The sequence below is a fragment of the Eretmochelys imbricata genome, chromosome 10, assembly GCF_965152235.1.
Source record: "Eretmochelys imbricata isolate rEreImb1 chromosome 10, rEreImb1.hap1, whole genome shotgun sequence".
Taxonomy (NCBI): Eukaryota; Metazoa; Chordata; order Testudines; family Cheloniidae; genus Eretmochelys; species Eretmochelys imbricata.
Window position 1 is genome coordinate 63,245,105 of NC_135581.1, and position 16,610 is coordinate 63,261,714.

Sequence of the window (16,610 nt, forward strand, 5' to 3'; positions counted from 1 at the left end):
TGCATATAACATTTTCCACCTCCAACCCAACAAAAAGTGTGATCTTAATGGGAAGGTTGCTCAGTGTATTTGCTGTGAACATAATCACTAAACCATAGACAGTGAAAACAAAGTAGGTGTACTAAGGATGCATTTCCACCTGAAGTTTGATTTTCTGATGATTGTAAGTTGAAGTCAGATGCTTTGATATCATTTGAAAGTGTTGTGTGTAACAAGTGCCCGGATACGTAATTAACCTGCTTTGAGTTATATTAACCCTTTTCAAAATATGTAGTGGTTAGATGAAGCAGGAACTGCTGCCAGAAACAGTATCAGAAGCATTAAATATCATTGTCATTTGCTGCACTATATTTTAATTCATTTTTGTGAGTAACATCCTCAAGTTGCAAGTTCAATATATTAAAAAGAATCACATATACTGAATCTACTTAATTTAGCTTTAGGCTGTTAAACTACAAATTTAGAATGTTTTTGTTTTGCTCATTTTGACTACATAAAATACTTCTTTTAAATTTCACATTTTAGAGCTGGGATTTATTACTAGTACTACTGTAATTAAAAACTGACTGAGGAGACACTGGCTAGGAAAAATAGCAGCAGGATTAGGAAACCTTTCACCTTTAGGACAAATTTAATGCAGGCTGGAAAGGGAAACTTTTCTGATCTGAGGCATGTCAAATGAACTAGGGGGTCTCAGACCAATTACTGTTTCCATAAAATTGACACCATTGTGGGCAACCTTATCAGAGAGCCCAAGGACTGAACAAGCAGGAAGGCGAATTAATTCACCCAAGTGACCGAATCTGTGCTGGCAGGATGATGTAAGAAGAGAGTGGAGTGCAGCTGCCTGTGCTGTAGAAAGTGAACTTCAGTTCTGTTAATCTTGCACCCCTTGGGAGCAGCGAAACCCAAGAGGAAGTCGGATGGCAAACCTCTTTTCTTGCCAATGGCAATTTTAGCTCTAATGGTGACTACAGATCTAATCGTGATACTGAAGTTTCAACAAGTCTGTTTAAGTGCAAGACAAAAGACTGCATAGGAACCTGTTCCATGAAATAAAAGGAATTTATTTAACTTAAAGGTAAAACTAACAAATGACACTTCCTTTTCTTTCTTATCCGTACTTCACAACCTGCAATTAAAATCCCCTTTGGAGAAAGGTACATTTTATCCCATTATATTTTACATTGCAGCACAGACACCAAAATTCTCATTGAAGAAGTAGGACAATTAGTTAACATTTAAATACACAGACATCCATTCCAATATCTTATTAAGAACATGGTTTTTGTTTACACAGAAAAATACATCTAAATGTGACAACAGTGGCTAGTATATTACAAGCAAACAATACTGAACTCTGCATAGTTTATATAATATGCTGCGGTAATAACTTAAATTACCAGTTTTATCAACTATTTATTAGCTGGCCACATAAAGCCTGACATTTATCTGAAATGTGGCATTGTATGTTACATTGGTATTCTCTTTTATAGCTTCATTTAAGGAAGTCTTTGTTTTCCCTGGACAAATAAGAGTTTCAAAACTAAAAGCTAACTAAAAACATGTTTCTCTTCACTACAAACATTTAATGTTCACATTACATTTCTAATGTAAAGGCAGATCTCCAAAATATAAAACAGCCATCAAAGAAAAAGTAATGTGCAAATAAAGAAAACACTGCATTTTAAAAACGTGTTCATGTGCAATGTATAGTATCAACTGTGTATTTAATACTACCTGGTAAAAATATCAGCATAAAACGATACATGTATCTCATAGTACTTTCTTCATTGCACATTGTTCCACAGCTTTTGCATCTATTACACTTTCCTGGCCTACAAATTCTTCCATACTCTGAATACCCTTCATTACAACAGGCTATTTTTCAAATGAGTGGTTGTAGACATGCTTCATAGTGGCAAGAACTGGAAGAAAAATAAAACCTGAATCACATTACACACTGCTTATTGACTTTATTTAGCCACAGTGCTTGTATATGTCTGCAGCTACTGTTAGAATCTGTGTAAGATACTTACTAAGGGAGGCTTGCTGTAGGTTATTGAGCACTAACCTACCTATGACTTCAAGGGGTTTTATTCTTTGTTTTTTACAACGCACAACATGCATTTCCATTCCCACCAATCTATGTATGCAGTGCTCAAGAACCCTGCTTTAAAAGTCAGTCTTTTTGTGTTTCATATAATATTTAATGCTGCAGTAATTGCTCTGAAAGCAATGTACGATAATTCCTTTCATTAATGCATATTACTGCATTGTAGCTATTTAACGGAACTGTATAGAAAACAGGCCTAAACAGTGTAAATCTACAGAACGTCAAAAATGCCTGCAGGGATGTTGAAAGCATTAGGTAGAACTCTCATTTTCAGTGTGCCATCTGCTCCACAGGAGAAGATGCGATTGTCTTGCACAGTTTCAATCTGCATGACTCCAGCACCAATATTTCTGAATATGGACTGTTTGGCATGTTCGTTTTTAAAGGAATGAATTAACCCGTAGCCTGTGAGTCCCCAGACCTATATTAAGAGAATGACAGACAAGACAGAATGAGGTTAAAATGTGCCCTTTCTATTGAGATTCTGGATCAAAACCTTTGCTGCATCAAAACCCATTCAGCACAGAAGAAGGGAGAGAAAATATGGATGGTCAGAGAGAAAGTTGTACAGCTCCAGGATTCTCAAGATGCTCTTTTACTGGCATAAATTAGAGCAGCCTAGGGGTTGCTTTAATGGATGACAGCTGTCCATAGTCTCTTAAGCGACCATACACCAACTGTGAATTCATGTAGTGAAGCTGAGCTCTCCTCCACCTCATCCTGGCCTTCTCTGTTACCTGCATGCCGCACCCTATGCCCCCACTTCTGATTTATCCCATATGATGGGGGTGGAGATGGGAGGGGTGTCTGGCATACAAACTGCTTTTATGCCAGCTAAGAATTCCCCTCTGCTGGAATAGGGGCACAGAATCTGGCTTAAATTTCATTAACACTGGTGCATAATGAGTTTCCGACTTGGGACCCAGTTCTGCAAAGTGTGGAGAGTCCTCAAGCTCAGTGATGTAGGTTTAGGCCATTAGGAGGCAGGGGTTCTCTTATCTGACTAAAAGAAAAGGAGTACTTGTGGCACCTTAGAGACTAACCAATTTATTTGAGCATAAGCTTTCATGAGCTACAGCTCACTTCATCGGATGCATACTGTGGAAAGTATAGAAGATCTTTTTATACACACAAAGCATGGAAAAACGGGTGTTTACCACTACAAAAGGTGTTTTCTCTCCCCTCACCCCACTCTTCACAAATCTTGGGAGACAGGCTAGTCCTTGCCTACAGACAGCCCCCCAACCTGAAGCAAATACTCACCAGCAACCACATACCACACAACAGAACCACTAACCCAGGAACCTATCCTTGCAACAAAGCCCATTGCCAACTGTGCCCACATATCTATTCAGGGGACACCATCACAGTGCCTAATAACATCAGCCACACTATCAGAGGCTCGTTCACCTGCACATCCACCAATGTGATATATGCCATCGTGTGCCAGCAATGCCCCTCTGCCAAGTACACTGGTCAAACTGGACAGTCTCTACGTAAAAGAATAAATGGACACAAATCAGATGTCAAGACTTATAACATTCATAAATCAGTCAGAGAACACTTCAATCTCTCTGGTCACGCGATTACAGACATGAAAGTTGCGATATTAAAACAAAAAAACTTCAAAACCAGACTCCAGCGAGAGACTGTTGAATTGGAATTCATTTGCAAATTGGATACAATTAACTTAGGCTTGAATAGAGACTGGGAGTGGCTAAGTCATTATGCAAGGTAACCTATTTCCCCTTGTTTTTTCCTAACCCCCCCACCCCCAGACGTTCTTGTTAAACCCTGGATTTGTGCTGAAAATGGCCCAACTTGATTATCATACACATTGTAAGGAGAGTGATCACTTTAGATAAGCTACTACCAGCAGGAGAGTGGGGTGGGCGGAGAGAAAACCTTTTGTAGTGGTAAACACCCATTTTTTCATGCTTTGTGTGTATAAAAAGATCTTCTATACTTTCCACAGTATGCATCCGATGAAGTGAGCTGTAGCTCACAAAAGCTTATGCTCAAATAAATTGGTTAGTCTCTAAGGTGCCACAAGTACTTCTTTTCTTTTTGCGAATACAGACTAATACGGCTGTTACTCTGAAACCTGTCTTATCTGACTATAAAACATACTGCACCTCTATAGCATGGTTTAGCTAAGGCAAAGCTTCTGCACGCTCTCTCTCTGTTGCATTCACCTATTGTCTTTCCTCTTGTATTCAGATTGCAAACACTGTGGGACAGGGAGTGTGCTTTTGCAGTGTCTAAGCAGAACTGGGTACTGGCCCACGACTGGAGTTCCTAGGCACTACCCCAATACAACTAGTTAAAATTCTTATTTAGAATTTGACGTTATACAGCTACTGTGACTACCCTATAGATCAAGCTGGCTGTTTTTTAACAATTACTATAGCACTGTTGCAGGCAAAAGAAATCCAAAGGAAAACAAGAACATATTCAGAAAGGAAGACCATAATAAATTAAGATAAATCAGCATAATGCACTGTGCTTTCTCCATGTAAAATTCATATAAAAATTCAGCCACTTCAATAATCTTACCTTCATGTTACCTTCTGCTGAGCCTGTTGCAAAGTATTCTTCAGAAGGATCTAGCGAAAGAGCCTTAATAGCAGAGTCATGCGCTTGGAAGGTATGCAGGATTTGTCTCTGTCTGATGTCAAAGATGCAGACACATCCTTTTCTGCCTCCAGAAATCAACAGTTGCTGCTTAGGTGCATACTGAAGCACTGTGGCACCATGATCATGACAAGTGAAGGCTGAGACACATTGTAAAATTGTTACAGATCTGTAGTCTTGTGTAGTCTTCAATTTTAAAGTACAGTTCTAGTCTGAAAGGTGACTGGCAGTTTTTTACTCCACAGATATGCTCCTTTTGAGGGTGTGTGTATACAGTCATATCTGCTACATGCATAACAATAACTCTTTACACTCATTAGAGCTGCAGAGCCAGGAGAACTAAGAGTGAGATGGATTCTATTATTCCTTTAATCAGTTAATTTTGATTTATAGTTTAAACACACATCCCTAGTTGAAATTATAAAAATTGAGAAAATATAAAATTCATACTGTATGTTAAATTACATTAAAAAACTCTAATAAAAATATGGAAGTTGTAAAGCGGAGCACTCAATTAGAAAATACCAAAAAAAGGTTGTGCAAACTTAATTCAGCCATCTTGTGTGCATGCATTATGATAATCTTCAGTTATGGGATCAAACGCTATTTTCTCCACAGGACCTCTGCTTCGTTCATTTTCTCTTAAAACTGAGATCCAATACTTCTGTGACATCGTTCAGAAACTAACTACATTTTACAGCCCATATTTTTTAAATGTGTTAAAAAATTTGCCTGTAACTCGCATGTATAGCTGCTTGAGCAAATGCAGTGATTACTAGCTACATGCATACTTATTAAAAAAATGTTTTAAGACAAGAAAATTTAAGCACAAGTTCAATTCTGAGTTGTTGAAGTAAAAGATGAAAGTACTAGACAGAGGCAAATACATTCATGAAACAAAAACATCTGTTAAAAAAACACAGGGTTAACCGCAAATGCTAAATTAGATTTGCTTTGTTGTACAATATACACTCATGGTATTCCAAGATGCGTCTATGAGCATAATACTCAGAGCTGTCCTTCACAATCAGAGCTGGCTTGCTAATGTGGCACCAGAAGACTGACTCTACAATGTCTGGCAGCCAATAACATAATTCCTTTCTAAACTTGGACCCAGCCTGGGTTATAAGATGGCTGGCAGGTGGCTAAGCACTCACCATATCAGGCACAGTCAAGTTTATCAGCCTCTTTCTACTGTATGTGGCATATAAAAAGACTCCAGCCCCAAAGGTCTTCATTCCCCAACAAGCAGAATAAAGAAAAGGGGGCAAGTCCAAGGCAGTTACCTTTACTGGTTATGTGGATAAGAACATCAATGGAGGAGCTAATGATGGTCTAAAACAAGGCCCCACTCTGAGCCCTTCACTCTTCAGCTGATCAACATCAAGTAGCACAGGGAGCAATATCCTGACATCAGAATCCCCTTTCAGACTATTACATTTTCTCTTGGCTGCATGTCCTTCCCTCATGCTGCTCCTTCCCCACAATCACAACTCCTCTGTTGCTAGACTTTCCCTCCTTTTCACCGTAATCACTCCATCTAATCTTTCCCATCCTTGCAGCTTCCCTCACTCCAAAGACCTCAAAAATAAATCCTCTTTGGTCACAATTTATATTAACATGAAGAGGAAAAAATCTATCATGGAACATTCTATACCGTCAAGATAGATACACACACAACTTCCCAACCACACAATCTTTCCTGTAACTCTTGTGTCCATCCTTGACCTTGTTTGTTAAACTTAAGTGGGCAGCATGCCTGAATTAGACTGTAAAGCTCTTTGGGACAGGCCCTGTAACTTCTTAGTCAAAACCACCAACATACAGCTCCCCTGCTTCAAAGCAGTGCTGAAAGCTCTAATTAACTGCCAGTTTCAGGAGAGGTCTACATGCAGACTTATGGACATGTTGTTAATGATGACTAAAAAATTTTAACATTCGGTGCCAAAATCGAACAGCTGCATTCAAATATTTAACCCTTTATAAACACCTTCACAAGATGGCCTTGCATGTGACCTTTTCTGATGCTTTTTTTTTTTTTTTTTTTTTACACATTTTGGTATGTACAAAAGTAGACTCAAAAGTAGTATGTTGGAGGCCATAAAATCTACTGTTTCAAGACACTCAGCAGTACTGGTATTGCACTGATTAACTTGTAATACAGATGTTAAGTCTAGCCCCATATGAAATTTTCCTCTCAAAATCCACGCACAAATCCCACTTGCTTCTTTAACCATTAAAAAACCGAAATATGTTTTACTGCAGTACTTACCGTGAATGAGACTGTTACCAGGGGATACCAAAGTGTCCCACAAGCACACATTTCTGGTGGAAAAACAAAACAAGTCATGATGGCAACTTGCTAAATGATCCCTGGGCTAGTATGGGTCACTTAGAAGATGAGGAGGACTTGTGCAGGACCTTCGCAGTCACAGGGGGAAGACATGCAAAAGCACAAATGACAGTTAAGAGCCTAACTCCAGTTGATTGAGTCATTCAAGTCTTTGAAAAACTTTGAAATCCCCATTGGGGACTATGCTTGACTCTGCCTTCCTTGAAGGCTAAGGGCTTCTCTACACAGTGCTTTGGTCTGCACTGGAGAGGTTTAAATTTTAGTCTGCATTACCGTATTGTGCACTGACTGGCCCATGTGGACCCTGATCCTGCACACTAAGAGTTCTCTAGTGCACATCAACATAGCACAATCTGAAACAGGACTACATTGATATGAAACAGGGGAACTTTTAGTGTGCACCAGGTGTTAGTGCACAACACGCTAGTGTGGACTAAAGCACATGTAGACAAGCCCTTGTTGTTAGTCTTACAGGAAGGCTGGGAAACATACACGCCATTCAATATCACAACAAGGATTGCCTCCTGCATTTACTAAATAAGCTCCTCCCCAACCCAGTACAAATGTACCCGTCAGAACGAGTTGCAGTTGGGATGTATGGAGACCACTGAGTAATGATAAAGACAGCCACATTAGAAATGAAACCAGAAGAGATAATAAAACAAAAAGAGGTGCTCAGTCAAAAACCCTTGGTTCCAGGCAGTAGATCTCAATAATATGTATTTAATTAAAGGAGGAAAAAGGATAATTTAGCACTTAGTGATAAGGAACTTTGAGAAGCCAACAGAATAAGGGGAACCAGTCTGCAGAAGGAAAGTAACTGAAGGAGTGAGACACAAGCAGGCAGCCATGCACATACAGCTAGTAAGGGAATTCAACAGCGTTTAGAACACTGGGCTTCAAAATTCTGGCTTCAAGATCCAAAGATCTGTTTCAGGTAGCTTTGCTGAAAGCCTTTCACTTCTCAGCCTAGATATTTTTATCTATTTTTGACTGCATACTGTGGAAGCAAGAAAGAAAGAAAATAAGGTGGGTCTGAGGGTAGATGTTTTTAATTAAAATTAAAATTAAGAAAGAAAAAACCCTAACAACACGAGAGTTGTAGAAGATGCTGTTTTCGCTTCTACTTTTAAATGCTGTTTTTGCCTCTACTTTTAGCTGATAAGGATGGAATACTGCTTTAGGCAGAAACCTTGAGATAAGGTAGCGTCCGGAGGGAGTTTATATAAACAAACTGACAACCGTTAGCCGTTGACGTACGTAACAGGAAGGTATAAATACTTGTCTTTTACTGCTTGTAGGGGGAAGGTCTGCCTAAGGTCGGGGGAACCCCTGTCCAACCGCAGTCTTCCCTTGCAATTGCTCATAATAAACTGCCTCTGGCTTGTTGCTAACAAACGCAGAGTAAGGACTTGTTTTCTTCCACAATTTACCACACCTGTTATCGTTGGACTGCCCGGATGTAGCCACTAGACTTGAAGAGGTAATGAACGCAAAGTCACTTGTGGTTTTAGTGTGACACTGCCAACTCTATAAAATGAAACAAAAAACTATCACCAAGATGCAATCTTATCACCTATACATCAAAGTTTCTAACAACTTAAAATATATTTAGTCATATGTATTTCTACTAATGGCATATCACTAGCAAGGACTTTAAATACAAACCCTGATTACTTTGATTCATTACTAAAATCCCTATAGGAAGCAACACTGAAAGTGCAGAGAACAAAAATAAATTTTTATTAGAAATTCTAGTATTAAGAAAAAATCAAAAATAATTCACTATGTAATTAAACTGTGACAAATACAGAGTACAGTATGTTTTATCAGTTTGAATTCACAATTAAGTGCTGGCTTTGTGTGCTGTATAATTAACAGCAAAGAATTGAGAAGAGTGAAGTGTGGGGTTTTTTTGTTTTTTTTTAAAAAGCTTGATGTGCACTACAATAGATTTCAGTCTTAGTAAATTCAAGGACAATGCTTAGGTTACATCTGTCATCACATTACAGCTTGTTGTTTACTCCTGAAATGAATTCTTCAAAGCTGTGTCCATCAAACACTATACTTGTTTTGATAGTCTGCAATTAGCACAGCAGAGAAAAACATTAATCAAGAATCTGAACATTATCTGAACCTGCTTTTGACCTGTTTGAAGCTTTGTAAAGTAAGAGACACTCAGTCTTGGTTCCTAAACATTTCTCCTATAAAAGAAAGAATGATTTTATTACGTACCAGATATGGTTTAGGATTAGATACAATTTGGTTGACTTGCCAAATACTTAAATATCCCTCTCCATCCGCCACGCCACACTGCAAGAAAAAAATTTCATTTATTCTATAAACCGCTGAAAAGGTCTCCAGTGGCCAGTCTTACCTTTTCATCACCTTTGTGATATTTAACAAGAAGGTGAAATAGCTGCATGTATATTTAAATACAGTGGGTAAAAATCTGAAAGGCACCTATGTGATTCAAGACTCTTAAGTTTCATTTTCAAAAGTGACTTGGGCACTTAGGCACCTAAATCCTTTTGTGGCTTTAGGCCTAAGTCCAAAATTTAGAACCTCAAAAACTCTGCTCAACTGGTGCCTAAACTTCTATCCGTGAGCGGGCAAAAAGCCAGCTACATCCTGATGCTGCTGAGTGGCTCCATGCTTAAACCCTAGAAGGATTCATAAACGAGGCCTTTCCCCCGGCAACCCAAACAGGTTCAAATCCCCACTCTGCTGGATTTGAAATAGGGACTTCAACTCAGATTTCCAATCACTCAGGTGAATGCCCTGCCACTGAGCGAGAGGATATTCTAGGGTGCCTGTCCCACAATCTCTCCTGTTGAAGCTGTTCCTCTTTGTATAAATACTTAAATATTCATTGGGCCAGAGAGTGTGTGACAATAAAGCTATAGCCAAGTTGTTAGCACATTCACATGGGAGTCTGGTTCGAGTCCCAGCGCTAGGCCAAGGCGCACTATGGAACTACTAGTGTGCGGTGGCAAGGTCCACGCAGCCATTTAGTGCGCAGCAAGCTAGTGCTCTGTATGTCCAAACACCGGCTTGCCACACACCAACAGGCAAGCCCTAAGTCTCTTTGAAATGTTCCTATACGATGCAGCCCTCTTTTGAGACGGGGACTCTGGTACTTTTGAAAAAGATTTCCTATATGTTTGAAGTAGATTTTATTTTTAAATTTTTAATTTTAAATACCTCAGCATATGTTAGACCTGATACCCCAACACACTAATGAAACAAGTTTAATTAAAAAAAACCAAACACTCATGATGTCCTATAAAAATGATTTAGGAATGATTATACAATAACTGCACTGTACTGTGTGTGGCAAAGCCGCAGGGAGCTCTGCAGATCAACACAAATGAGTAGCGATTACACCTTGAGACCACACTTTGGTACACTGTATGTGCTTCACAGACAGTGTTTTAAAGAACATTTAAAATATTTCACTGATACTATTCAAATCCCTGTACTTGTAAAGTCAGGCTTCATTAGTTCCATGATGTGGTTTTATGTTTCTAGCTGCCCCTAAATGTGGGGCTTGTCCAGGATTCTGGGATGACCCTTTTTGTTGTCCTGTAACTGGCTTAGAGGGATGCCAAAACATCCCTAATTCACAGCAAGTCACTTTTATTCACTTAAGGTTGTAATAAGGTTAATCAAAGTCAAACAAAGTTAGTTTGTCTTCACATACACAGTAAAATATACAGAACCAGTCCTGAAAAATCAGAAGATATGGCTATTGCAGGAAACAAAAAAGAGGGGTTGGCAAATTCCTCTTAACTGCTTGGCAACTTCCTTCTTATAACTGGGCATCTGTTCCCTGCTGAGTCACTTCCTCCCTCCTGAGCTTAATCCTCTGGAGCCCCTCCACCCCCACAGACTTGCTTCCAGGGGAGCTCCATTTACATTACTTTCCTCCTCCCATCCCCTCCCCAGTTCCACCGTGTACGGTGGGGCCAGACAGGACTCCTATTCCCTAAATGGCTCCACAGTGGGCTCAACCCCAAGCACCTTCCTCCTTTGAACAGGAGAGTTTAATATATTTGTTTGGTACTGTGAGGTGTTTCAAAGACTTAAGCTTATCCAGGAAGCAGAACAGGAGATGCCAGCTGGCAATTACTCTAGTTTGAATAACTTCTGCAAGATGGCCAGCAGGAAAGAATCCGTGAATGAACACTTACTCTTTTTTAATCTTACATTAAAACGATGGCGAAGAGGAATCCGCCTACTTCAGAAAGGGGAAGCAGGCAGAAATTGGTGTGTGTAATAAACATAAATGGGTCCAATAAATGAAGGATTTTGGTTGAATTTGGAGGCTGTTCAAAAGAAATTGTTCAGGATACACAAGACTTCTAACCTAGCCCTATGTTTGTGGGGAGATCACACAAGCTGGAGGGACTCCAGTGAGTTCCATTTTCAGGCAGGGGATTCTTTGGCCAGACTTGGTCCAGGCTAAGGGGAAGGAGCTCTAGCTATTCACTAGCATCAACTTCTTTTCGAAGTTGTCCCTCTGCCATTCAAGCTGTCCAGCCAGGACCAAATATACATCTACAGCTCTCTCCATTAGCCTAAAACCCACACTGGGCACCCTTGTGGTCATTCACCCACATAGCCCTTGTCCTAAAATCTGCCACCATCTGTCACTGGTCCAAGACTGAGTGCTACCCATCTTGCATGTCAGCCCAATTAAATTTTAGAAGAATTTTGAGATGGAGAAGGAAATGTATAGTGGCTTAAAAGAGTGACGGCTTTTTGGAAGTTGCTTGCAGGTTGGCAATGGAATTGGTAGTCCCAGTGGCAATGGATTTGTGGGAAGAACATACAGATGAGGCAGTCAAGAATGCACAACTATCTGACCTGCAAATCATTATCACTTCAGAGATGACTGTGACTTTGACTGTTCTTTTTTTTTTTGTTTTAAATGAAAAATGCCGAGTTTGTTGACACTTTTTGCAGGAACATGTCTCAGGTCCAGAATGGAATTTCTAGTCCGCACCAGAGAGACACCCACTCCAGAACAGCCAACAGAATGGTGTTTAGGACACTCACCTGGGTTGTGGGAGACCAGGTTCAACTTGGGGCAAGTCTGATTCAGAGCAGGGACTTGCAACTGGGTCTCCCACATCCATATTAAGTGCCCTAACCATGAGGCTCCCGGCTGTTCTGGGTTGGGTGTCACTCTGTTTTTTTGGGAAAAATGTTGAAAGTTCTCTGTTCTGTCCTAATGCACAATGGGAATTTTTTTGAAATCTCAAAACATTTTTGTGGGACATTTTCTCAATGAGCTCTACTTAGGTCTATAATCAATCAGTTACCATCACTTTGTAATTTCTATTAAATGATTCCTTAGGATCACTATCACCTTACAGGAAAAACTTTCAAAACCAGTTCTGTTAGTCCAGTATATCTTCTGTTTTCTCTTTTTTTTAATCAGTACAGATATTTGAATGAAATCCAGAATATGTCTCCTGTCTAGAGGCTCCTCTGCTCTTGATGTTCTTTCCCTACCTGAAATACTAATCCTCAGTCTGTAACATCATCTCTTCCACAACAATCAACTGCAATGTCACAAAGAGGGGATTATTTCTTTGTGTGAGGACAAACAGGAGACACATTCTTCAATAAAATCCTGTTTTCATTCCTACCTGTGAAACACAGGGGAGGAGAGTACAGAAGCTATAAAATAAATAAACAGAACTGATTTCTGTTAATTTCTCTAGCTTTATGCTAGTATGATTCCACAGGAATCAATGGCATTACACAGGCAGAAACTGATAAACCAGAGGGGAGAGTTTGTCTCAATGTTTATTCAAAGTCTTCCATAAACATCAAAAATTAGTTGCTCTGGTAATGGTTACGTCAGCAAAAGCACTTTGACTTGAAGCAGTAAGACACAGCAGATGAACACTTCAGAAATAAATCATGTACCAGATTCACTGGCACACTACAGCTACCTTGCACTGGAGATGCAAATCTATTTTAAATAAATAGCTAAGTAAGTGTGGTTTACACTGTCAGGGTGCCACAAAGCAAGTGGAGAGTATGAATGAATCTGGGCCCTAGTTTTCACAAAAATGTCTATTAGTAAGAATGAGGGGAAAATCCAGAAATTATAATAGTTTCAAAACTGAGAGCCAGATTTCTTGGTCCACACACTTTGTGCAAGACGATTGTGACAAGGAAGTGGGGGAGAAGAAGACTTTAAAGCCACTGTTATACTCTCCAATTCTTGGGCTGTCTGGGCAAGGATTGAGTCCACCAATATAAGTTACAGCAGCCCGAAGTCTGCTCTAAGTAATGTCTGGTGGCTCACGGGACCTCAGAGCCATTCTGGTAGCTGGGCATCCTAACACCATAGACCGGTACAGGAAGTGAAGTATGTGTCACAATGGTGGCTCTGTGCATTGTAGGATTCCCCAAGGTTGAGGAGAATTAAAGGATGTTTACAGCTTCTTTGTTCCAGTGGAGCAGCACAAAGCAGACAGACAGCACTACTGAATCAAGCCCAAATGACTTTTAAAGTTTGAGCCATCTGCATCTCTATATCACAGAAATAACAAAAATATATTTGTAATCATACTACAGCTTTTCTGCTGAGACTTTTGCAAAATGTGCTCACTATAAAAAGAAAATACAAATCTAGTAATTGTATTTATGCCACTCTCCTAAAAATATCTTATGATTCTCAATTGAACACTTTAATACTAGTGCTAACGTCTCTCTGCACTTAAACTGCAAGGTGGAATAGCCTCAATATTGAGCTTGACTGACTACCATGGAGGTATAAATCAGAGGGTGTTTTTGTTTGTTCTTTTTTTGGACGAGTTTCTGTACAGTACTATGAGGATATATGCTGCCATAATATTCCATATTTGTTTTGTAATACTCAATCATTGACAATGTGGCCATCTCCCAGATTGGTTGCCTTCATCAAAATCCTATTTAAGGTCAACATGTTGAACCCATTACTCATATTTAGATGAGTAATTGTTCACCACTGAGAGCAAGGGGTTGACAGCTTGGCTCCTGCTAAATGAGGCTTTATGCATCTAAATAAGGACCTGTTTCTACAAAAATTATTACTAAGTGAGTAGCTCCAGTGACTTAAAGTTGGATTACTCATGGTAATAACTATTTCTAGGATTAGTCAAAGTAGTTAGTCTCTACAATGGTCATTAATATGAATAGTGAAAGTTGCTTATTCAATACAGCAGTAAATGTCTATTTGAAGAGTGTCTGACCTTAAATATCCACATGTAGCTTTAACAATTTGTGTTTGCTAGATTGTATTCTGTATTTTATATGTGTTGAACCAAATCTCTTCTACATTCTAACACACTCTAGACATTTTTGTGCTCCCCTAGTTTAAAAACTGGCTAAGGTGTCCACAGTACAATCAAATGTTCATTTAAAAAGAAGAGGCAGAAAAACCCATATTTGGGGAGGACTAACCTTATTGCCCTGGGAATTGAAATACATTCTAGTAACCCTTGCATTGCCAGCTTGTCGGAAGCATATCAGCTGCTGTGGCCTTGTCCATTCAAACATTCGAACGCTACCATCTTGGGCTCCTGTGAGATCTGGGGAAAGGGAAATATAGTTGATTTATTAATCAATAGGAAAATATAACATTTATTCTGTATTACGTTTTGAAAAACAAATTCATTTTTCACTTTCACATTGTTAAATAGAAATTACTTACAATACTGATGGACTGGATGTGAAGCCATTCTCTTGACATTATTCAGATTTCTTTTAATGAGCTTCATATAAAAGAAATATCACATTCAATTTGTGAACTTCAAAGATTAACTACTTTTGAACAAGTTTGGAAAACATAAATTAACTCAGGATATTGTATATATTACTACACAATGATCTGTCTCTTTGTCCTCTACCTATAGATGGTTAATTGTTAACCATACTCTGATCCAATTACTTTTAGTTGCAACACAACAACTAAGGACTGAATTCAGCAAAGGATTCCTAGTCAGGACAGCACTTAAGCATGCGCTCAACTTTAGGATGTCCCACTGAAGGACCCTGTACTTAAATGCTTTTCAGATTTGAGATCTGAAACAAAAGTTACATATTGCCTTTCAATTGGCATTTAAAAAAAAAGATCTGTCACGGAGAAAGATAATAACGGTAGGGTATTAATTTAAACCAGGGGTGGTCAGCCTGAGAAGGAGCCAGAATTTACCAATGTACATTGCCAAAGAGCCACAGTAATACATCATCAGCCCCCCCCATGAGCTTTCCTGCCCCCTCCCACGCACTGGCAGCCCCACCAATCAGTGCCTCCCCCTTCATCCCCGCACCTCCCAATCAGCTGTTTCATGGAATACAGGAGGTGGGGAGGGGGAAGGAGCGAGGGCACAGCGGGCTCAGGGGACGGAATGGGAGGGGGTGGAGTGGGGGAAGAACCTGTGGCAGAGCCGGGGTTGAGCAATGAGCACCCCCCCGGCACATTGGAAAGTTGGCGCTAGTAGCTCCAGCCCCAAAGTTGGTGCCTATACAAGGAGCTGCATATTAACTTTTGAAGAGCCGCATGTGGCTCTGAAGCCACAGGTTGGCCACCCCTGATTTAAACAATCAAAATACATGTAGGAATTCAGTAGATTAATCTATTGTGCAAGAAAAAAAAAACTTTTGGAGATTTATTTTCTAAGAAGTGTGGGAACATAATTTATACTATTCATTGATTGATGAAACAAGTAAGTTATAGGCATGCCAACCCAAAATTATTAATGTAAAAGAATATTTAATTAGTTTGGCATTATTTTGCCAGCTGATGATTATCCTATGACCATCCAATGAAATAAAATGAAAGCGTGCTTCTGAGTGTAGATCTTTCTATTAACTAACTATATAAATAGCGAACAAAACAAACTGCATACCACTCCAGCTCCAGTGCTAGTTTGTCCGCTACCTAACCATGGCATTGGTGAAGACGGCTGCATCTGATTCACTCCAAATGATGGTGCACTTGACTGAGTGAGTGTTGTGGTAGAACCACGGAAGTCAAGGTCATCTGAACTGTAAAAAAAAAAAATTATATATATATATATACCAGTGTAACACTTTATTACTGTTACATTTTGCTGTTCATCTTTTTTTTTTAAGAAATAGTGGCCGTGACAGATTGCAACTGCATGCTATATCTTCAGAGATCATATCATATTATATTAAGTTTACAAATGGTTTATGTATCGTTGTGGGCCAGGGACTGTATGCAACTCCAGAGGGGAGGGCTACCACAGTGCCTCTAGGTGGTGGTGGGGAGGGGGGATGGTAATTAATCATTCAGGTTGTAAACTCCTCCAGAGAGGCTTGCATATACTGGTTCAAATGGGATTTTCAGAGACCAGCAGTCAGAGAAAGTCTTTTGGTGTAAAAAGATTGAGTTTAAATTGTCATGGGGCCTTCATTTTGACTCAGCAAATGGACAGACCTTCTGTCCAATGGGGGCCCCAAACCCATGTGGAAGGGTTG

At 39.5% G+C, this 16,610-nt stretch overlaps 1 protein-coding gene across 2 annotated transcripts in view; it reads right to left on the reverse strand.

Moving 5' to 3' along the window:
- Positions 1–1,046: 1,046 nt before the first annotated feature.
- DMXL2 (Dmx like 2) overlaps positions 1,047–16,610 on the reverse strand; it is a 104,873-nt gene continuing 89,309 nt past the window's right edge. The window contains exons 37-45 of one of the 2 annotated variants that reach the window (XM_077829277.1): positions 16,016–16,154; positions 14,818–14,878; positions 14,568–14,695; positions 9,339–9,416; positions 8,542–8,633; positions 7,023–7,075; positions 4,673–4,890; positions 3,527–3,608; positions 2,355–2,537 (exon numbers count right to left, since the gene is read on the reverse strand). In XM_077829277.1, coding sequence (XP_077685403.1) covers positions 2,497–2,537; positions 3,527–3,608; positions 4,673–4,890; positions 7,023–7,075; positions 8,542–8,633; positions 9,339–9,416; positions 14,568–14,695; positions 14,818–14,878; positions 16,016–16,154 — 892 coding nt within the window. In that variant the 3' untranslated portion in view covers positions 2,355–2,496. Of the gene's footprint in view, positions 2,538–3,526; positions 3,609–4,672; positions 4,891–7,022; positions 7,076–8,541; positions 8,634–9,338; positions 9,417–14,567; positions 14,696–14,817; positions 14,879–16,015; positions 16,155–16,610 lie in introns of both variants that reach the window. The other variant, XM_077829276.1, reaches the window with a different exon arrangement.